This window comes from Microtus pennsylvanicus, chromosome 12 (assembly GCF_037038515.1).
Source record: "Microtus pennsylvanicus isolate mMicPen1 chromosome 12, mMicPen1.hap1, whole genome shotgun sequence".
NCBI lineage: Eukaryota > Metazoa > Chordata > Mammalia > Rodentia > Cricetidae > Microtus > Microtus pennsylvanicus.
Genome location: NC_134590.1, coordinates 7,757,633 through 7,780,514, shown reverse-complemented (window position 1 = coordinate 7,780,514; position 22,882 = coordinate 7,757,633). Strand labels below are relative to the sequence as shown.

Genomic DNA, 22,882 nt, shown 5'->3' with positions numbered 1-22,882 from the left:
TCTGAGGCCACTGTGAGCTGTGACTCAAACCCCAATATATTTGTGTCTTAGGAAAGAGGAGGGCAAGAGAGAAGGGCCAGGAAACAGTGAGTGGGTGAACCTGCCAACATACACACATTTATCAGTTAAGTTCATTGTCTTCTTTGGATGCACCTCAAAACAGTTTCAATAATAACATTAAAGATTGCTGGGTGTGGTGGCACATGCCTTCAATCTCAGCACTCGTGAGGCAGAGACAGAGGATCTTCCTGAGTTTGAGGTCAGCCTAATCAGCGTAGTGAGCGCCAAGACAGACAGGGCTACATAGAGAGACACTGATTCAAAAAACAGACAAACAAGAAGCATCTGGTCATGACAGCTCACACTCGTCATCTCAGAGTGCCCCAAGCAAGAGCATCAGACATCATTATTTAGATGAAAACATTCCATAGTCGGTGATGAGTGCTTGCTTGCTTCATTTAAAGTCTTGTAGGACAATATCACCCTACATTGAATGGCTAGAGAGAGAAAAAAAAAGAAAGAAAAGGCTGGTGTAGATGTGGGAGAACAGGGACACTAAGTATTTATCCACTGCTGGTGACAGGGCAAACGGGTGCAGGAACTATGGAAAGCAGTGTGCAGGCACTTAAAAAAACTAGAGATACCACATGATCCAACTCTATGGCTCTCGGGCCTATATTCAAAGAATTCTGTATTCTCCTACAGATATCCTCATACACATCCATTGTCTGTGTCCTCCTAAAGATACCCTCCTGATCCACATCCATCGTCTGTGTCCTCCTACAGATACCCTCCTCATCCACATCCATCGTCTGTGTCCTCCTATAGATACCCTCCTCATCCACATCCATCGTCTGTGTCCTCCTATAGATACCCTCCTCATCCACATCCATCGTCTCTGTCCTCCTGAAGATACCCTCCTCATCCATCCATCGTCTGTGTCCTCCTACAGATACCCTCCTCATCCACATCCATCGTCTGTGTCCTCCTACAGATACCCTCCTCATCCATCCATCATCTGAGTCCTCCTATAGATACCCTCCTCATCCACATTCATTGCTGTTCTACTTACAACATCCATGAAAGAGAAATAGCCTAGATGTCTGTCAACAATGAATACAATGAAAATGAGCTACGCTGACATAATGGAAAGTTATTGAGTGGTTAAGAATAAAATTTGTCGCTAAACGAATGGGTCTGGAAGCAATCATTATGAGTGAAGTGACCGGACATAGAAAGACAGACGTCACATGTTTTCTCTTGTTCCTGGATTTTAGTTTTGACTCCTTCTTCATTGAGAATACCCATAGAGAAAGAGGCCAAGGGGATGGTCTTCCCAAGGCCAGGTGAGGGAGTTCGGACACAGTGGTATAAAGAGGTGAGTGGGGAATAATGGAAAAGGGTTAGACTGGGGTGTGCGATGGGGACAAGGTAGCAGAGGGTTACATGAAGGGTAATGAGCAAAAAGGTTATTTTTATAAGTACTAAGATTAGGGTGTGGTGGTGCACGACTTTAATCCCTGCACTTGGAAGGCAGAAGCAGGTGAATCTCTTTGAGTTCAAGGTCAGCCTGGTTTACAGAGAGAGTTCCAGGACAGCCAAGGCTATACAGAGAAACCCTGTCTCATAAAACAAAAACCCAAGAAGTCAAATATTGAGCTCCCGTGCTTGGATCTGGAGCATTGCACAATGCACGTGTGCCTGGATCTGGAGTATTTTAACCTCTACCAAATGCATGTCTCTAGCCAGGCGGTGGTGGCACACGCCTTTAATGCACTAATAATGAGGCAGAGGCAGGCGGATCTCTGGGAGTTCGAGGCCAGCCTGGTCTACAAGAGCTAGTTCCGGGACAGACACCAAAGCTACAGAGAAACCCTGTCTCGAAAAAAAAATGCATATCTCTTACTCAACCGAGATTCAAAACAGTGGACTTGGGAGGATTTCCAATTTTGAACTTTTGGATTCAGGATTTTCAACACATAGGGGTTTTCCATCCTTCTGAGAGGAGAAACAGAAGAACAAGGAAGTGTGGGCGAACTTTCGGTGTTACACTTCCACATTTTCCTTCTGCACGAAGACTATATTCATATCTCGACTCCCAAGGCTGGCTTCTGAATCTCACTCTGTGGCCAGCAGACAAAGTGGAAGTCGAGGAAAAAGCCATACAAACTTTTTTTTCTTTTCTAGATGCTGGTTACTGAAGTCAGAGCCTTACACAGCTGCAGCACTGAGCTGTATGCCAGCCTCTCTCATTAACTCTCTCTGTGTGTACATGCATGTGTGTTCATGTGTGCAGTATATGTGTATGGACATGCTTATGGAGGTCAGAGGTCAGCACAGAGTGTCTTTCTGTTTTTCATCTGTTTTTTTCAAATTACCACCACCCATTAACAAATAACAACAAATAATTTTTGACAAATGACTTACTTAATGTGTGTAGGTGTTTTGTCTGAATGCATGTCTGTGTACCATATGGGTGCCTGGTGCCCAGAGAAGATAGAAGAGGGTGTCAGATCCCTTGGAACTGGAGTAACAGGCACTTGTGAGTCACTCACTGGGTTACTCACATAAAAAATCCACCCAGTTTTTCTGTGAATGCTGGGGATCCTCATACTTGTGTGGCAAGCATCTTACCATTGAGCCACTCCCCACCCCCCCTCCTCATTAGCTCTTGATGGTATTTAAGTACTGCACAACTTTCTATACATTGCTGTAGGGTATTAAAGACCAAAGGCAGCCCCTCCGAACACGCATGCGGCTGGAACACCTGCAGGCACTTGCGCTTCTTACTTGAGTAGGTGCTGTTCTTGAACTGCTTGTGGTACTGTTCTTTCAGCAGAAACAGCTCGAAGAAGGGCCATTCCGTCTGGAGTCTCCTCACCATGTCGGCAGAGACGGGTTCAGACTGGCAAATATCTGCAGGTGAAAGAGAGAAGAGCTCAGGACCACAATCTTCACAGTGACGAGGCTGAAACCCAACCAGGATGTTTAGTCAACTATTACGTAGTTAAGAAAGGTAATTAGGTTATTAAGTTATTAAGTACAAAATCAGGGAAAGTTATATTATTACATGTGCCACATCTGTTGACTAACAACGGCCAAGAAAACAACCCATGGGCAGCTTCCTTAAGAAACGCTGGGTGAGTACTGACGTGGAACACTAGACGTGATTTCAGATGGTTTACTAACTCAGAAATCCCCTCAGCAGGTTGAATGTATCAGAGAGATGGATGAAGAGGTCAGAATGCAGCTCAAACTTGAAAGTCCACTTTCAAAATACAGCTGGCTGTGGTGACACACCTGTCATCTCGGCATGTGGGAGGCTGTGGTAGGAGGATCGCATGAATTTGAGGCCAGCTTTGACTACCTAGCAAGACTCCGCCTTAGAAACAAAACAAAACTGTTGGAGAGATGTCTTAGCAGTTAAGAGCACTTGGTGCTCTTGTGGAAGACCTGGGTTCAAATCCCAGGACCCACTTGGTGGCTCACAATTGCCTGTAACTCCACTTCTAGGGTATCCAGCCCCATCTCTGACCTCCTCAGGCACCAGGCACGCATGTAGTAAACTACATACATGCAGGCAAAAAGCCCATACACATAAAAAAACAAACAAACAAACATCAAAACATGCAGAAAGTTGCTATACCTGGACAGTATTTGTTTTGCAGTGATTTCTTCTCTAATGAATTGGAGCTAATGGGCCCAAACTGGTAAGTTACCGACTGTTCTCCCTGGAAGGCTGGTACCAGCCGAGCTTCCGGAACCACGGGGTGAGCACGGAAACCCCACTCTCCTGCCAGGAAGCCTGCACTGTTCAATCACAAGACACCAGGGGAGCCAGCGCTTGCTGGCAGAACCAGTTGAGACTGGATTGACTGATGACTTCCTTTCTGGGAAGCTGCCTGTGACCGGCTGTCAGAGAGTCCCTTTTCTATCCCATTTCTCTCAAAGAGGGTCTCTGAGGAGCTTTGGGGCTTCAGGGGAGCCCTTTCACCTGCCCCGGGATGAGGAAAAGTGAGGTGTGAAGATTGGGGTCCTATCTAAACTTAGACTGGAAATGCAGAAAAGTCAAATGGCCAAAAGAGAGGACCAGGGCATCTAGGACTGGTGAACAAGAGCCAGGCTGAGTAAACTCCTGAACTTATCATTAAAGCAGGCCCTGGAGGCTGCTTTCTGCTCCTTCCTAATCACTACTCTTTCGGTTTGGGACTGACCGTTCTGAACACTTTCTCTCTGGAGAGAGTGAGTTGAAAGGAATACGTAATATAGGAACTAACTAAACACTACTCACTAGCAGACAAAATACACACACTCTTAAGGTGTAAGACATACAACATATCTCACAACTGTTCAGATAATGGTTTGACAGACATCCGGGGCTTCATGGCACTTCTGATGGTCACAGACAAATCTCAGGTCCCCAAGGGCAGGTGAGGTCCACACACTTACGTGTTAGAACTGTTTGAAAAGCTTGCTAAAGACAGGGGCTAAGGTTGGGGCCCCGAGATCCCACTGCTCAGACTCAGCCCGGGCAGTAGGGACAGTCAATGAAGTCGAGACCCAGCACCCAGTAAATCACATAGTACTCAGGCAAAAGTTTTCTCCTGGGTTTCTTTGTTCGACCTCCCACTCTCCGTATAATAATGTGCTTCTGTGTATCACTATGCTGTTACCTCTAAACACTCTCCAGTTTGACCCTGTTTCTACCCATGTGTTCCCTCCAACCAGCTATTTTCAGGTACAGCCACTGTTTGCCTGTTTTTAACCCCCGGTCATGCCCAGCACGCCCCAGGAAAGCCGCCCACGGCTTCCTCGTTCCCCTGGGGTCCTCTGCTTGTATAATAGCTAGGTCTGAGCATACCCTTTTCCCGAAGCAATCTCACGACCGGCACAGGTTAACTAAAATATATATCTCTTATAAGTTTCACCGTGATTGACTTGAGAGTGCCAGTAACTTCTTTCTTCAAAAGTTGGTTCCTTCTTGGGATCGAAAATCAGGAAGTCAGTCTTGGTACCACCAAATCTCAAGAACGCAGGAGATAAACCTCTGGCTAACGTGCGGAGCCTTGGAGAGCTGTTATGAAGACAAGCAGGAAAGCATAATAATAATAATAATTATTATTTCAGTTTTTTGAGACATCTTACTATGTAGCCCAGGCTTGCCTCAAACTTGGGATCCCCCTGCCTTTGTGCCAGAGTGCTGGGATTATAGGCATGCACCACCATTGTGACTTGTAATTACTATTTTCTGAGAAAGTCCAGTTAAATATTTTCACTTCCTTCTCTCTTGGTGGGCCTACTCCTTAACTTCTAGCTGCTATCCACCCCAGGGTGGTCGAGGGAGGAGAACAGCTCAAGACATATTCATCCACAGAAATCAAAGATTTAGTGGTCACCTGGGTCAGAAGAGCCAAGGGTGAGTGTGGGGACGTGCCCTGGAAGACGGGCTGTGGTCTGCTGAGATGAGGTCGTAAGGTGGATGGGGGAGGAAGCAAGGGGCAGAAGACTCTGTAGAAACTGAGATGCCAACTGTGGTGGCTAATGCTTCAGTGTCAACTTGCCTGTATTTATAATCACCATGGAAACGCATCTCTAGGTATAGTCTGGGAGAGTATTTCCAGAAAAGTTAAACGGAGGAGGGAAGAGATACCCTAACGTTGGTGACACCCTCCCATGGGCTGAGGTCCCAGATTGAATAAAAGGGAGAAAGTGAACATTCATTTCTCTTCTCTTTGTGCAGACGCTGCCATGTGACCAGCTGCCTTGGGCTCCTGCCAGCGTGACCTCCCTGAGGTGGTGAACAACGCACTGAACCAAACCTTTCCATCCCTAAATGGCGCTGTCAGGCATCTTGTCCCAGCAGTTGACAAAACTAACTAATACATAAATGGGCACCAAGCCCCCAGATCCACAGGCCACATGTGAATGGAACTCAGGAGACACATCCGGGCTTGGGGATGTGTCCTGGAGACTGCTTGGTACAGTCAATGACCGGCCACCACATTTCGCCTGCAGACCTGATGCCCTCTATGAACTCTGCAGCCACTAACTACACGTGGCAGGGGCCCTTACGCTCTCTTTCCCCTCCTCTCTCTATCCTGATGTCACTAGGGTACCCCTAGTATCACCACTGTTGACCACATCACCCCCATTCCCAGTCCATTTGCATCCCTTTGGGACCTGCAACCATCCTGGCTGACCCAAGATATCCCTAGTCCTGGTTCTGCCCCCCTCTGGTGGAGTCAGACCTCAGACCCCACTGAGGAGATCTCAGTCCCAATAATAGCCTACAACCCACCCACCCACCCCACCCTCCTCACCAGTCTGGGACTGCTTGGAGTATAAACTCAGAGTCCCAACCAGAACTTCAGATCTGGGACCAGTTAGAGTCTGAACACAGAAACCCAGAGTGGCTTCAGCTTCCGACTGAAAGCCAAGTGTCATTCTGCTGGTTCACAACCTGTCAGATTTGAGTGACAGCAACCAAAGCACCAGACACCCAAGCAGCAAAGGAGACCAGACATCTATGTAAAGAAACACATGAATGTCATATCCAGACGCCTAGAGCCCAGCTCAGAAACACAAACCTGAACCACCAAGACAACACGCCTCCTCCAGAAACCAGCACCTTACTTTACTTATAACTTACTGTTATGAGTGCTGGATAAAGCAATTTAGCTGACATGCAAGGCAAGCATTTCAGCATAGCAATTATGAATATATTTAAGGATCTTAAAGATATGAATAACTGTTTCAATGAAAACAAAGCATAATAGCCACATAGCCCGTGAAGGCCAATACAAATCCCAAGAGCTCACGCGAAGGACTTGCTCAGAGCCACTCAGGCTTTATACCACCCCACTGACTTTAGCCGGGCATTGGTTCTGGTCCCTGGCATTTCATTTTGTTTGATGACAAGGAAATCCATTTAGATTTATGTAGCTACTATCTGTAAGTAATTGAGGCTGGGCAAGTGTGGTGTCCTTTGAGAACTAGAGGGGAAAGGAGCTGTAGCACCAAATGATGGCCTGGGTCGGATACCCGTAGACCAAAGCCTGATCCCCAGGGTATGGACTGCAGCATCATGGGTCACCCCCCACAACCTGCCTTGTGTCCTGTGGAGGATTTCCCACTCTTTGAAACTGGCTTCCGCGTGTGGCTTGCTGCTCTGCCTCTCCCAGCTGCTGCCCCTGGTACTGGTTACCTGAGAGCAGGGACCTTGTCTGGTCTGTTGGATTCTTCCCAGGACCTAGATGAGGGCCTGGCACACAGCACTGCTTGGCCAATATTTGTTAAGTGAATGAACAAAGAAAGCTAGTCTGAGAAAGGGCAAGGTGAGGCCAGCCAATGACCAGTTTTTGAACAAGATGACATTAAAACTCATTGCTACGGCCACTGCCACATAAAGCAAGTCATATGTCTCGGAGTTTTGCTAGTAACGACCTTTTGTTTGTCTCCTTTGCAGCAAAGTATCTTTTGTGTTTTTAGAATAGAATATTGATGCCGTCTGAAAAAAAAAACAGATTTAACACAGCTGCAAAACTTTCCATAAAAACAAAATTGATCAAAGGCACAGTATTTCAGTCATATGTAGGAGAAAGAAGGTGGAAACACCCATCACACGGTGCCATGAAATCAAAGAATGTGTAAGGCAGCTGCAGCTGTTCCCTTTCCAGTGAGGCTGTCAAGAAAAAAAAAACAAAAACAAAACACAAAACAGCCTGCAGGTGTCTTTATTTTACCTTTAGGGTAAAAATATATTGCTTATCTTTGACACAGAGAAAAGATGCCTTATTAGTATGCACTAAATGCTATCATATTTCCATTTCCAGATTTAAGGGCCACCCCAGAGACTCTAAAAGAAGGATACAGGATGGACTGAGTGACAGCTGGTGTTTCAGCAAGAGCAGTGAGGCAGAAGCAGAGGTTATTATCACAGGACGGTTTGGACGACAAATCAAGAAGTTCAACTATGGACAAGATAGAGAGAGGAGGTAGCTGCTCAGAGAGGTGCTTTTTGAAAAGCAGGAGGTAGAGAATTTACTTTTGCTATAACATAAAGGATCGGAGAAGGCATGGAGTTGGTGCTTTTTGAAAAGCAGGAGATTGAGAATTTACTTTTGCTACAACATAAAGGAGCTGAGAAGGCATGGAGTTGGGATCCATGAGCACCATGTTGGACTTTTACGTTTCACATATAGAGGTGATGTTACTGAAGCTGAAGAGAATCAAGACAAGCTTGCGATGTTTACACACTGAAATGGAGTCACGCAACGTGAGCTAACAGCCAACCATCAGAAAAAAAGCACCCTGGTTCTCCATGCTCGCCAGTTTCCACGGTGATGAGTGTGATGCCACAGAATGTGGGGTTGAGAAGAAATGTCACATTTCATGGTGCGATGCAAACTGGCCCAAGGCTGAGGAGCTGTTTTCTGAGAGGATGAAGACGAGGAAGGAGAAATTGAGAGACTTGTGTTTTCAGGTAAACTTGATGTCACCTAAGAAGATAGTGGGACTGGGAACTGAGAACAACGATAGATTTTAATCAATATGGAGACTAGGGAACCAGGGGATGACAGGACTGAATGAGAGCTGGAGGGGAACCCCACACTGGGGTCACAACAACCATCTCTAACACACAGCGGTTTCATCCAGCGCTTTAGGCAGCTTGGACATCACAGTGACGTGGGTATCATTATTATTCTGACTTTATAAATATGGAGCCTAAACAAAAAGGAGCTAAGCTAACTCACCAGCGGTAACAAGCCAAGAGGGATCTCAACTACCATAGTCTGTATGCGGATTAATGATCCATTGCCTAGAAGGAGTTGCAGGCACATGAACGGAGTATGAAAAAATGTACAACGCATACTCAACAGGTCTACAGGGGCAGAGGAGTCTTCAGTTCAGTTAGCTAGGGCATGGGGTAAAGGAATCTATGGGAATGACAGCAGGGTTACCAAGCTCAAGGCTCCAGGGAGCACGGTGGAATGGCTTGGGAGGGAAGGAGGCACCAATAGGCCAATCAGGGGATGGAACAGGGATCAGGCCTATGGTTACTCTCAGTTCGTTGTCTCCCTTCAGTCAAAATCACTTCTCTCCATAATAGACAGGCGCCCTGCGGCCCTGTGCGATGTGGGTCTGGGGGTTTGAATGGGAAATGTCCCATATAGGTGCACTTATTTGAACACTTGGTCCCCAGACAATGGTGTTCTTTGAAGAGTTTTAAGATAAGGCCTAAGGGGAGATGGTTCAATGGTTACGAGCACTAGCTGCTCTTCCAAAGGACCCAGGGTTCAATTCCCAGCACCTGCATGACAGCTTACAGCTCTGCAGCTCCAGTTCCAGGGGATCTGACACACTCACACAGACATACATGCAGGAAAAACACTAATGTGCATAAAGCAAAAATAAATACTTTTTTCTGAAAAAAGAATGGGGTTGGAGAGATGGCTCAGAGGTTAACTCTTTCAGAGTTTCTGAATTCAGTTCCCAGCACCCAGCTGGTGACTCACACCATCTATAAGGCGACTGGTGCCCTCTTCTGGCATGCAGACAGAACACTGCATACTAAATAAATAAATAAATATTAAAAAGAAAGAGAGAAAGAGAGGGATTATTTTAAAAAGGAGGGCTGGAGATTTAACTCAGTGGTAGAGCCCTTGCCTAGCTCTTTTGCTTCGTGTTACTTCCGGGTCTGGCCACTGGCTGCCATTCCTCCCTGCCACGCCCAAACAAAGCCTTCCTCCTCTGTGTGTGATTGTGGTATGTTGACACAGCAACAGAAAAGTAACCAACACACTGGCTACTAAAGCACAGACTTTGTACTGGTAACAAACGCTTCTCCAAATACAGAAGGCAGCTGTCAATAAAGATGTGGGAATTTAACTATTAAAATTATTAATGAATGACATCTGAGTTAGGGTTTCTATTGCTGTGAAGAGACATCATGACCATGGCAACTCTTATAAAGGAAAACATATAATTGAGGTGGCATCTTACAGAGATTTAATCCATTATCTTCACGGTGGGGAGCATGGCGGCATGCAGGCAGACACAGTGCTGGCTACATCTTGACCAGAAGACAACAGGAAGTGAACTGTCTTACTTGGAGTAGCTTGAGCATAGGAAACCTCCAACAAGACCTTACCTACTCCAGCAAGAACACACTTTCTAATAGCGCCATTCCCTTTGGGGGCCGTTTTCTTTCAAACCACCACAAATGTTATTGAAATAGCAAAAAATAATGTTTAATGAAGAAAAAGAAGCAAATTACTATACAAAGCAAGCAAAAACTACATTTTTGTTTTGTTGGTGTACAGACTGGTTTTGTGTCAGCTTGGCACAAGCAGGAGTCATCAGAGAGGAAAGAGCCTCAGTTGAGGAAATGCCCCATGAGATCCAGCTGTAAGGCATTTTCTCAATTCGTGATCAATGGGGAGGACCCAGCATATTTTTTTTTAAATATTTATTTATTTATGTATACAATATTCTGTCTGTATGCCTGAAGGCCAGAAGAGGGCGCCAGACCTCTTTACAGATGGTTGTGAGCCACCATGTGGTTGCTGGGAATTGAACTCAGGACCTTTGGAAGAGCAGGCAATGCTCTTAACCACTGAGCCATCTCTCCAGCCCCCAGGACCCAGCATATTGTGGATGGTGCCATCCCTAGGCTGGTGGTCCTGGGTTCTATAGGAAAGCAGGCTGAGCAAGACACAGGGAGCAAGCCCATAAGCAGCACTCCTCCATGGTCTCTGCGTCAGCTCCTGCCTCCAGGATCCTGCTGTTTGAGTTCCTGTCCTACTCCTTCCAATGTTGGACTATGATCTGGAAGTGTCCCTGTCTTCATTAGGGCTTTTATTGCTGTGGAGAGACACCATGACCACAGCAACTCATAAACGAAAACCTTTAATTGGGGGCTTGCTCATTGTTTCAGAGGCTCAGTCCATTATCATCATGACAGGGAGCATGGCTGCACACAGACATGGCACTGGAGTAGTGGAGAGTCCTACATCTTACAGGCAACAGGAAGTTGACTGAGACAACAGGAAGTATCCTGAGCATAGGAACCCTCAAAGCCTGCCCCAGTGACACACTTCCTCCAACAGGCCACAACCATTCCAACAAGGCCACGCCTCCTAATAGTGCCACACCTATGAGATTACGGGGGCCAATTACATGAAAACTACCATGCTACCCTACTTGATTTTTGGTCACATTGTTTCGTTGCAGCAACAGAAACCCTAAGACAGTTGTTCAGTGCCGTGTTTGCCCTGTAGAACTCACAATTTCTACCAATTATATCATCTCATCTTCACGAGGAAATTACAGCCATGTATGCACATGCCTTGTTACAAATAGAGCTGCGCCCTCTAATACAATAGCCGTGCACTGCTGAACCCTTGAAGTGCGGTGGGGCTGAACTGAGACATGGCGTAAACATAAATCCCAAGATTTTAGAGGCATGAGTTCAGAAAGGGAATGTGAACTACCTCATTACTGTTTTTATATTGGGCTTGGGTGCAGGTCAGTGGCAAGACCCTGGACTCTGTCACCAGCACTGGCAAATGTTAGTGGCCACACGCCTCTTCCTACTGTCTATGTTCACTTTTTGTTGTTTTGCTATTTGAGACAGGGCCTCACTGTGTAGCCCAGGCTAGCCTTGAACATGTGATCCTTTTATCTCTGCTTCCTAAGTGCTAGGATTCTAGCTAACAATCATGTTTAGCTTTTTTTGCTTTTTGTAAAAAGTTTAAAAAAATTCCATTTGTGCCTTGCATATGGGGCTGACATTATAATTCATGTTGTTTCTGGGACCGGGGTCTCTTTGGTATTCCGCACTAATCCAGGCTGAGAATATATTCTGACTAATTTCCCCAGGGAAGAGAAATTTAACAGATGTTCCTTTTCAGTTCTAGAGTCTTCTAAGATTAACGTTTAAATTTTTCGTACTGCCTGTTCTCTGGTTACAAATGTGAGAGATCTGTTTCCGTTCGTCTAGCACCTGTAACAGAATCACCCCAGCCCTCCTGGGAGGCACTGCTGAGGTTTGGGCACCAAGTCTCCTATCTGTATGGTAATGGCAGGTTTTTTTCTTTAAATCAGTCTTTCAATTTGTTTCTAGACAATCTTCTCCTAATATACTCTGCTGTGTTTCCTTTAGAAAATAATCGCTGGCTTGTTTTCTTCTGTGTGCCTTTATTTCTGTGACCGGAGTCTGCCTCCAAATACTGCCTTTATTTGCTAGCTGACTGACCGTGGGTGAATTATTTAATCTCCCATAACCTCAACTTCTTCATGGTTGCCTCCCAAGTGCTGGGATTAAAGGTGTTCACCATCATACTTGGCCTTTAAACCTTCTTTCCTTCTTTCCTTCTAGACAAAGTCTAATGTAGCCCAGGCTGGCCTTGCCAAGTAGCTGAGGATGACCTTGAACTTCTGATCCTCCTCCCTTTGCTCCCTTTGCTAGGATAGGAGTTGTAAGCCGCCAAGCCTAGTTGTACGTAGTGTTGAGGATTGATCCCAGAAACAATGAGCGTAACCTTCAGACACTGTAGTGAGTACTTATTATCTCGTCAAATCATCCTACAAATCCCATGAGTCACATTTGTGAAAACCAGGGTGGCTGGACTGTCAGACTCTTAACCGTGAGACTCCATGTGAAGTCAGCGGGGACACCTGATAGCATGGGTTCAGGCTGTGCAATCAGTGTCACCTTTGACAACAGTGACATAAAGGACTGGTAAGGATATAGTAAGTGCGGTGGCATTCAAGAGGCTGAGGCAGGAAGATCATGAGTCCACGGCTAGTCTGAGCTAATGGCTACGCAATGTCTCAAAACCACAAAAGATGTGATCATCTCTGGAGCCTTCCATGGTTTAGATGACCTCGAGTATGCCTGGTGTCTTTCACCTTGGGGACAGGCTGCACTCATGGAGGAGGAGCAATAGGTGTGTTTCCTCAGGAGAAGGGAAAACCCTGCACTGACGAAGCAGTATCCAGTCTGCACCCTCATCTTGGAGAAACATAAACTTTTAAAAAAGTTTATTAGCACATATTAATTATAGATAATAATGTCTTTCATCATGACTCATTTGAAAGTATATAAAATGTATTTTGATTATATTCGCCCCCATTGCCTTCTCTTATCCCGCCCACTGATCCCCAATTTTCTCAATTAGTCTCAGACTTCTTTCTCTTCCCTGTCTCCCTCCTCCTCCAATTTAGTCCAGTCTGGCCTCACACTTGCTGTGTTGCCAAAGATGGCCTGTAACTCCTGATCCTCCTACCTCCCAAGTGCTGGGCTTACAAGCACCATGCAGTTCCAGGCGGTATACTCTTGTCTCCCTCCTCTCCCACTTCTGCCCCCTCCACCCGTTTGATCCATTCTGGCCTCAAACTTGCACGTTACTCAAACTGAGGTACAGTGCCCTTATAGCTAAATGATTTAAAAACAGCAAGATGAGCGATGGATGCTTTCCACAGGGGCTTTTTCTATCTGACTTTTCTTTCGTGGCTTTTTTTAATCTAAATGTCCTAAGAGAGTTTAAAGAACACCAGCTTACTGTCCTCTACTGAGGCAAATTCAAAGGCTCCAGCTGAAGTGCTGGGACGTGTGACACCTTTGGGTTTTATCCTCCAAACCTCCTCTCAACCTGGGCTTGGCTTGCGCCCAGGCAACCAGCGCTGAGTAAATGAAACAGGAAAAAGCTTTTGGGGCTTGGCTGTACATGAGAGGCAGGCTCGGTAGACCGAACGCAAAGTTGTTTCAGCCAAGAGAGTGGCTGGCCTTCGTGAGTGTGAGAGGCGACTAGGGGACAGGCGCGGTGGAATCAGGGGCTGCACTTACCCCAGGAAGATGAGGAACCGCGGGTCGGTGGCCAGGTTGGCGTCTATGGTGACCGACAGGAACGAGGGACTCACGAGATGGAGCGGCTGCTCAGTGGAAAACTCCAACTCCACCACGTCCTCGGCCAGAGCGGTCCCGGCTGGGGCGCCCAGGGCCAGGGCACCGAGCGGCCCCCAGAGCCCCAGCAGCAGCAGCAGCCGCCGCATCTCACCTGGTTGGACCGCCGGCAGCTGTGGGAGCTCCCGCCCCCGGCACCCGGCCCTGCTTTGCCTCTGGCGCCAGGACTCGGTACCTTCCCGTGGCGCTCCATCCTCCCACTCCTCCCCTGCGTCCCTCCCCCAACGCTCTTCTCTCCCCGCCCTCCCATCCGCGTGCTCTCCAATTTCCGCGCTGGCTTCTTCCTCGGCGGCAGCGGTCACGTCCTCTTTTGAAATCATCCACACCCCTTCCAAGGGTGCGGAGGTGGCCAAAATCCAAGATCCTGGGAGGCCTGGGGAGGGAACACCCCGGAGCCTCAAGGGAGTGGGACCCAGCTTCCTGGTGTCCTGCGCCTCTTCTAGGTCCTTTCCACTTAGCCCCAGGACTTGCCCCAAAATTAAAAACATTGGTTGAGGACTCAGTCAGCCCTTACCCTGACTCCCATCTGCCTTCAAAGGCTTGACACTTGAGTCTTCCTAAGTCTGACTAACCTAGAGCGTCCTCTGCCTAGGATCTGCTTCTCAGGTATCCCACTGTCGCTTGGAAATCTGATCCGAGCATCCGCTAAAATGCAGCTAGAAATCAACTCTCAAAATTCTTCTTCCTCCTTCCCCGCAAACAGCTCTTGAAAAGAGTACTTGGGAGAGTCTAAGAGTCTTCTAGGCAGTCTAAGAGTCTTCTAGGCAGTCGACAGTTAAAACACCTTGGAATTTGGAGCAAATTCCTCTTGCTGTTGCCTCAACTTTATAATGATGGCAAACGCCAAGTGCTTAAGCTTGGTGTGCACTTGCGTGTACCTGTGTGTTTGTGTGCATGCGTGTGTGCGTGCGCGTGTGTGTGCGTGTGTGTGTGTGTGTGTGTGTGTGTGTCTGATACCGTGAGAGAAGCTTTCACCGTGCTACCTCTCTTTTCCCCAGCATGTGACCAATTGCGAATTTTTCTCTTTACAGGAGGACACACGTCCAAGAGTCGGAACCCCATGACTGCAGGCACACAAGCCCAAGTCGACGCTGTCTGACTCCACAGCCGTGCAGTCTCCCGGAAGAAGCCTCCCTGCACTTTTAGACAACTGAGAGCCCTGAAAAACACCCTGAGAGCACCCTAACATGTTAGACTTGACTGCGTTTGCCAGCACTGTGATGTCGCTCAGTGCTCACCTCATCTGTGGGCTTATAAGGCTCTGGAAAGCAGAGATGGAGGTTGTGGTGTACCTATGCAGGGTAAGGTGATGGGTCTTTAGTGGGCATCAATTCGTACTTATTTAGGAAGCAAATGATACCAGAGACCTTAGAATTTTCTGTCAGATTGCACCACCAAAAAAAAGCAATAAATAAAAATGGGTTGTATGGAATGTGTATCGTCCATCTGTCCATCCTTAGGCAATTTAAAAATTACATCACGGTTAATGCTGTGACCTGCATTGCGTTGGTATGCTATAGCTATGGGATACAAAAGGAGAAAAATTCCTGTTAGCAGCAAGCTGTCTGGAGTGTGTAACCCCATGTAATTGGGAAGCAGAAGATGGGGCCTTTTCCCACCTCTGTCATGACACAGATATCACATCTCACCTCCCTTGTAGTGTCATGGGCTGAAGTCACACCAATTCCTTTGGAGTGTTTGGGTGTTTTGGAAAGGAGGTCACTGCAAGCTTTCCATGTCCTGCACTTGTGACATCCTGAGATGCGGGCAAGTAGGATCTATAGACATCGCTAATACGGGAACTGGGAAACAAACAGGAAATAGAGGACTACTGGCTGGTGGTGAGCTCTTGGTGGAGTTCAGTTCCGGCTCCAGACTCTAAGTTGATTTGTCCTGTTGTAGCAGAAGAAGATATGGTCATGTCCGGAGAAACTGCCACTTCAAAAACACTTTGTAACAGGACTCTCCCCGTAAGTGTAACAAGGTCAGGTCCACGTCACCTGGACTTCCATAAAGTCCCTACTAGCTCTCTAGCCCTCAGTAGGGTGTAGAATCTTGGACCAGTTGCCAATTATTTGGGGTTGTTTGTTTGTTTATTTGATTGGGTTTTCGAGACAGGGTTTCTCTGTGTAGCTCTGGAACTAGCTCTGTAGACTAGGCTAGGCATATGCCACCACCACCTGACAATTATTTTTGCTTTTGAGACACAGTTGTCTTGTCATCATTGGCCTGAAACTTACTACATGACAAGACTGGCCTGGGACTCTGCCTCCTGAGTGCTGGGATTAAAGGTGTGCACTGCCCTGTTAGGCTTTGTCTTAGACAAGTTTGGTTTGGGTTTTTGTTTTGTTTTGTTTTGTTTTTTAAGTTTGAAGAGCTTCAAGTTCATCTGTCAGATGGCGGTATCAGGCATTCAAAGTTCATTTCTCTTTTTAATTGACTGAATTAACGACACACCCAGCTTCCCTCAGAACCTACGATGTGTCTTCAGATGAAAGAATTAAACACTATCTCCTTACTGATTTGAGTTTTGAGAGACAGGATTTGCTCTACAGCTCAGGCTAGCCTTGAACTTGTACTGATTTCCTACCTCTGCTCTGGAAAACTAAAATTACCGATGTGTGCCTCTTTGCCCAAATCTCCGTGCCCAATCTACCCCCAGGTAATCTTCACAATGGCTTTATAAAGCAGTTAAGATCCAGGTTCCAATTCCTAATTCTAAGTTTTCCTACCATCCCACCTAGATTTGTTGACTTGAAAAAAAATAAGATTTCACAGATCTTGGCTAGGCAGTAGTGGTGCATGCACTTTAGTGCCAGCACTCACGAGGCAGGTGCAGGTGAATCTCTGTGAGTTTGAGGCCAGCCTGGTCTACGGAGAGAGTTCAAGGACATCCAGGGCTACACAGAGAAACCCTGTCTTAAAAAACAAACAAACAAAAAAGATTTTATAGATCTGCACTTCTCGGTAAACATAGCCAGAATCTCTGGAGCACTCGCTGTGCTGTTGCTGTATTTTTAGTCGGTCCAAGCTGGCTTTGAACACTCTTTGTAGCTGACGATGACCTTGAACTTTTGGATTTTGTTTTGAAACAGGGTCTCACTGTCTGAGTTTAGCTGGCCTGGAACTTGCAGTATAGGCCAGGTTGGTCTCAGATTCATCCACCTGGCTCTGCCTCCCCAGTAACAGAACTGAAAATGTGTACCTGCCCAGCAACCTTAACTATCTGGCCCTCCTGTATCCACCTCTCAATTACAGCGGTGTGCTACCAAGTCTGGCTTCTGTGGTGCTAGGATCAAACCTAGCAAGGCCCCCTGCATTTTAAGCAAGCATTCCACCAACTGAGCCACATCTCCAGCCTCTTCGGATGCTTTTTGTTAAGCTTCTACATGTACACATTGCTATAATGTATATTTTATACTATTTAATGATTCTCTCTGTGTGTCTGTAAGGAAAATGGGTACTAGAACCAGAAAATGAGCAAAGCCTGTGGAGCGAATGCATCATTAAGAAGAAATCAGCCACATACAATAAACAAGTAGGTTTTTATATTGTAATCTAGGTAACCATTCAAAAGTCCCATGAAATAAGCTGAGTGGTTAAATTTGGACACCTGCCTATGGGATGATAAAGGCCTGCCTGTCCTGGAACTTACTCTGTAGACCAGGCTGAAATCACAGAGATCCACCAGTCTCTGCCCCTTAACGCTGGGAGTAAAGGCGTGCGCCACCACACCCAGCCCCAAAACAGCTCTTAAAGCATTACCGTTTTGTGTTTTGTTAGTTGGAAATATTTCAGCTATTCTGAGGGGTGCACGATCCTGCCTCACTGTGGTTTTAGCTTCCATGTCTCTGGTGACTAATGATGGCTCTATGTGCTTATTTACCATTTGAATGGGTGCCTCATTGGACAGCATTTTAATGTGTGAAAGAATTATACATCCTTCAAGACTGGGAAAAAATACTAAATTCTATGAATGCAGATGAGAAAAAAAAAGAGACAAAGAAATGCAAAATATATTGGCTTGGTGACTCATTCTAGGTGGGTGTCAGAGCACTGTGAGCCGACTTAAGAATGAGGTCCCAGCGAGGGGTCGCCATACCTGCTAATAATCCTAACACTCCAGAGGCTAAAGTTCAAGGATCATGGGTTTGTCTTAGCTACAGAATGAGTTCAGGTCACAATGAACTGGACTGGGGTGGTAGCTCAGTGAGAGAAGGCTTACCTAGTCTTAAGCCCCATGTTCCACCCCCAACACTATAGAAGAAAAAAATGAGGAAGAGGACGAAGAGGAGGAGGGGAAATAAAAGAAAGACCAGATTAGGCTCGGAATGTGGACTAGGGTGACCGGTGACACAGTCGACTTTCCAGCCCCAAGGCGGCCCCTCCCATGGGAGAAGCACTGAGGTCATAGTTTACCATGGCATCTCAATACGAATGATGCAACACCAGCTGAGGGCTGGGGACGGAGCTCAGCCCATCGAGTATTTGTCTTTCATGCATGAATTTCTAGATTCCGTCTCAGACCCTGTCGTGCTTAGGTTTTTTCCCCTTTTGGCCTTTTGAGACAGTTACTCTGTGTAGCCCTGGCTGTTTTGGAACTCACCATGTAGACCAGGCTGGCCTAGAACTCACAGAGATAGACCTACCTCTGCCTCCCGAGTGCTGGGATTGAAGGTATGCGCCACCACCACCTGGCAACAGCTCATATTTTTTATGTTTTTGGTTTCTCGAGACAAGGTTTCTCTGTAGCTTTTCTTTTCTTTTTTTTCTTTTTCTTTTCTTTTTTTCTTTTTTCTTTTTTTTTTTTTTTTTTTTTTTGGTTTTCCGAGACAGGGTTTCTCTGTGGCTTCGGAGCCTGTCCTGGAACTAGCTCTGTAGACCAGGCTGGTCTCGAACTCACAGAGATCCGCCTGCCTCTGCCTCCCGAGTGCTGGGATTAAAGGCGTGCGCCACCACCGCCCGGCTCTCTGTAGCTTTTGAAGCCTGTCCTGGAACTAGCTCTTGTAGACCAGGCTGGCCTCGAACTCACAGAGAGATCTGCCTGCCTCTGCCTCCCGAGTTCTGTGATTAAAGGTGTGCGCCACTGTTGTGATAGGAGTAGTAAGCTGGGCTGCGTCCTGCCACCCGGCTAGCTCTACCCGAAATAATTACACGGACACTGTATTCTTTTAAACACTGCCTGGCCCATTAGTTCCAGCCTCTTATTGGCTAGCTCTTACATATTAACCTAACCCACTTCTAATAATCTGTGTAGTCCATGAGCTGGCTTACCAGGAATGATCTTAACCTGTGTCTGCCTGGAGTGGGAGAATCATGGCCACTCCTTGACTCAGCTTCTTTCTCCCAGCATTCTGTTCTGTTTACTCTGCCTACCTAATTTTATGTCCTATTAAAGGGCCAAGGCAGTCTCTTTATTTAACCAATGAAATTAACACAAAACAGAAGACTCTCCCCCATCATGCCACCACCTGGCAACAGCTCATATTTTATGTTGAAGCATTACCAGTTTGTTAGATTTTAAGATATCCAAGAACATGGGAAGGTTTTGTTTGTTTACATAGTAATGGTGAAGAAAATCAAATATAATGAATGAATTAGTCTACCTGGAAATAGCCAAGGGGATATACGTAGGTAATTAAAAATTTTAAAATGTTGACATCGTCTGGACTTCCAAAGTACTTAACATTGGCTTCTTAAGAGCATAAGAAATAATTAGGGTTTGAATAGTTTGAACGCTATTTTATTTATTATGGTAGTGTATATGGTCTGTGTCTGAGTGTGGCCATGTCATGTGAGTGGAGGTCAGAGGACAACTGGGGGACTGTGTTTCCTCCAACTGAGGTCGTCAGGCCGTGTGACAAGGGCTTTACCCACTGCGGCATCTCCTTGTCCCCAACACTAACTTCTAAAGAGAAAATAACATTCCCTCTGCGAACACAGACTACCCACGAAGACACAGAAAAACACTTCTGTGTTGGGTCAGCTGTGAGGGGAGCAGGCATGTAAGGTAGGGCGCCAGGAGGGGCGTGCTTTACAGACCTTCACACACTTCCTTCTGAGGGTCAGGTTTCTCATGGTCGGGGTCTCTGTCCTCAGCTCAGCCCTGACCTGAGCTAGGGATATATACATGAATTCATTTGCACACTTGCCCTTGCTGACCCTGGTGTCAGAGCTGATCAATGTGCCGTGGTCACCTTCCTGTGACATACGTTTGAAATGCACATCAGTGCCCGCTCTCTCAACTCCGGCTTCAGTCTTGGCCCAGGCGCTGCTTTTGCATTATTTATCTGGCTATTTATTCCATCCAGATTCCTCCCCATAATCCCTGGGTGCAAATTAGAACTTTTGAAAACAGCCTCAAGTTTTCCAGTCACTGGGGTCCTATTTAGCCTCATTTACTGGAGTAAGACTCCCTTCAATGGTGCCCTGGTGGCTCCAGAAAATGGATGCCCCCTCTCAAACTGCCTAATTGCATCTTGAGCACAACTTGGCCATTGGACAACTTCCAGAGTTCTATTTTTATTTATCTCATATTATCTTGGTAGTTACTTTGATAACTTCTCAGAGTAACCAGATGGTATATTTGGATAAGCCACCCAGCCTTGGCTGTGAGCTATTCCAGGTGCCTAGATGGGGATACGCATCATATGTGGAGAGTACCTGCTTTAAATGGGAAGGTCATGATGTTCTGTGCAGACACAGCCATCACAATGTCTTCCTATTAAAGCCACAAAGTCGTGTGAGAAAGGGGAAGGTAGGGATAGGAGAATGTGCTCAATGTACAATGTATCCTTGCATGAAAAGGAGGTTTTTACACTTACAGTCTTTGTTCCCTGAGGCGTTGTTACCTCCTCCACACAGTGTCTACCTTCTCTCACGCCTCACTTCCTTTTGCCTTGCTAAACCATTAGATTACATCCCTAAAGCTGGCCGCCAAGGTCCATTCCCTTATTTGAGCACTTCTTCTTCCTGAGACTGACTACCAGCAATGGAAGTATTGGAATCTAGCAATCCAAAGCCTCCTTTTGGCTACCCTAATTTAGCTGTCCAATCAAATTTAACCAACTCACTGTAACACGGTTTTCCCCTTTATCTTTATAAACTGCCGTTTGCCTCTGGGTATTGTAACATGAAATGGATACAGAAGACATTTCATACAACATAAAAGTGAAAAAAATAAAATAAAGCAAATAATGGAAATGCTAGACGAAACACGCATAGAGATGAGTGCATTGTAATTTCTCCTTGATTATCTCAGGAACTTTTATTTTTCAGTGGAGATTTATAAATCCCATCATACATTGAGCTTTAGAGCCTAGGCATTTGATAAGTCTATGGCAGACTGTGCTACCTGGAGGCACAGATCAGTCTCTGGCATCTAAGGAGCGTGCCAACAAATAGATCACACCACTGCCATCTATTAAATGCTTGTGTCCAAAATTCACACAATGAACCCAAGTGCTCAAAGTCATCTGGAGGCCAAGGCTTCAGGAGGTGGGTAGGCCATGGAGGCAGAGTCCTCAGAAATGTCCCCTAGGAGGGCTCTCCTCTTGTGAAATGTAGGGTTTTGTTGTTATTGTTTTTCTCAGACACAGTGGTTTTTTTTGGGGGGGGGGGTGTTCAAGACACGGTTTCTCTGTAATGTCCTGGAACTAGCTCTTGTAGACCAGGCTGGCCTCGAACTCACAGAGGAGGAAGGAGGAAGAGGAATAAGAGAAGGAGGAGGAAGAAGGAGGAGGAGGAAGAGAAAAGAGAAGGAATAAGATGAGGAGGAGGAGGAGGAGGAAGGAAAAGGAGGAGGAGGCTGAAACTGGCTTGTTGCCTGCTTTTATTTTGTGACAGAAATTAAAAATTTAACATTAATTTTGATGTTTAAGCATCATTGACTTTTGGCACAATAAGAAACAGTTTCTTTAAAAAACAAGCCAACAGTCCTAAATATGAGCTCGGTGGAAATATGAGCTTGATGGACTTCTGTAGGTCTCCTTCATGTTTGAGAACGAGCTCACTGTCACCGCTTCGTAAAGGCTGTCACAGCTCTCACAGAAAAGAGGTTAGAAATAACTTTGGGGCTGCAAAAGAGAGATCACCGCTCGATGGAGGTGTCTCAGCACCGCCAAACTTTGCTCTTGATCAAGAGGGAGCCCTCGGAAGGGGGAACAGGAAGTCACTGGTTTGTACTCTAACACAGGTGGTGAGTGGGTCTTTTCCCCATTGGCCGGGACCGAGTGCAAAGGAAATGAAACAGGGAGGGGGGAACCACTTTAATAGAGAATGTAGCAGGACCTTTGTGTAAACAAAGGTTTCACTGGGGGGGGGGGACCATGGGTAAGTAAGATAAAAATACTTAAATTGTTTGTTGTAAACACAGGTTTTATAATATTTGATAAAAAAGACTCATTGATAGTTAATGTTTTTTACAAAGAGATAGTTTACTCTGGAGCCTAATTTAAGTGACCAGGAAACAGGGAGCTAGGTTACCCCATGTTCCACATTCTACCATGGAAGCAGCTTCATGAAGTTTTTCAGTAACTGGACAAAGCCGTAAATCAAGGCAGTGTAGAAATCCATCAGTGGGTACGTCTGTTGCGGAACATTCCTTTATACTGTGTGAAGATGTTTCACTGTGATCGGTTTAATAAAGAACTGAATGGCCATTGGCTAGGCCACACCTCCTAATCTTTTCAATAGTGCCACTCCCTGGTGACCAAGTATTCAAATCTATGAGTCTATGGAGGGGAGGCCATGCTCACTCAAGCCGCCACCCCTGGGACAGGTCTCTCTCCCCTCGAAGGGGGAGCTGAGAGGCCTGTCTAGAACATATCTGACCAGCCTGGTCCATCCAACACGCCTCCCTGTGTTGCACGTGTATGTGTGTGTGCGTGTGTGCCTGCCTGCCTGTAAGCTCACACT

The 22,882-nt window shown here is 46.3% G+C and overlaps 1 protein-coding gene across 1 annotated transcript in view; it reads right to left on the bottom strand.

Moving 5' to 3' along the window:
• Positions 1-14,159, bottom strand: part of Hpse (heparanase) — a 35,832-nt gene extending 21,673 nt beyond the window's left edge. The window contains exons 1-3 of the mRNA XM_075942992.1: positions 13,850-14,159; positions 4,929-5,074; positions 2,791-2,916 (exon numbers count right to left, since the gene is read on the bottom strand). Coding sequence (XP_075799107.1) covers positions 2,791-2,916; positions 4,929-5,074; positions 13,850-14,055 — 478 coding nt within the window. The 5' untranslated portion in view covers positions 14,056-14,159. The remainder of the gene's footprint in view (positions 1-2,790; positions 2,917-4,928; positions 5,075-13,849) is intronic.
• Positions 14,160-22,882: the final 8,723 nt, after the last annotated feature.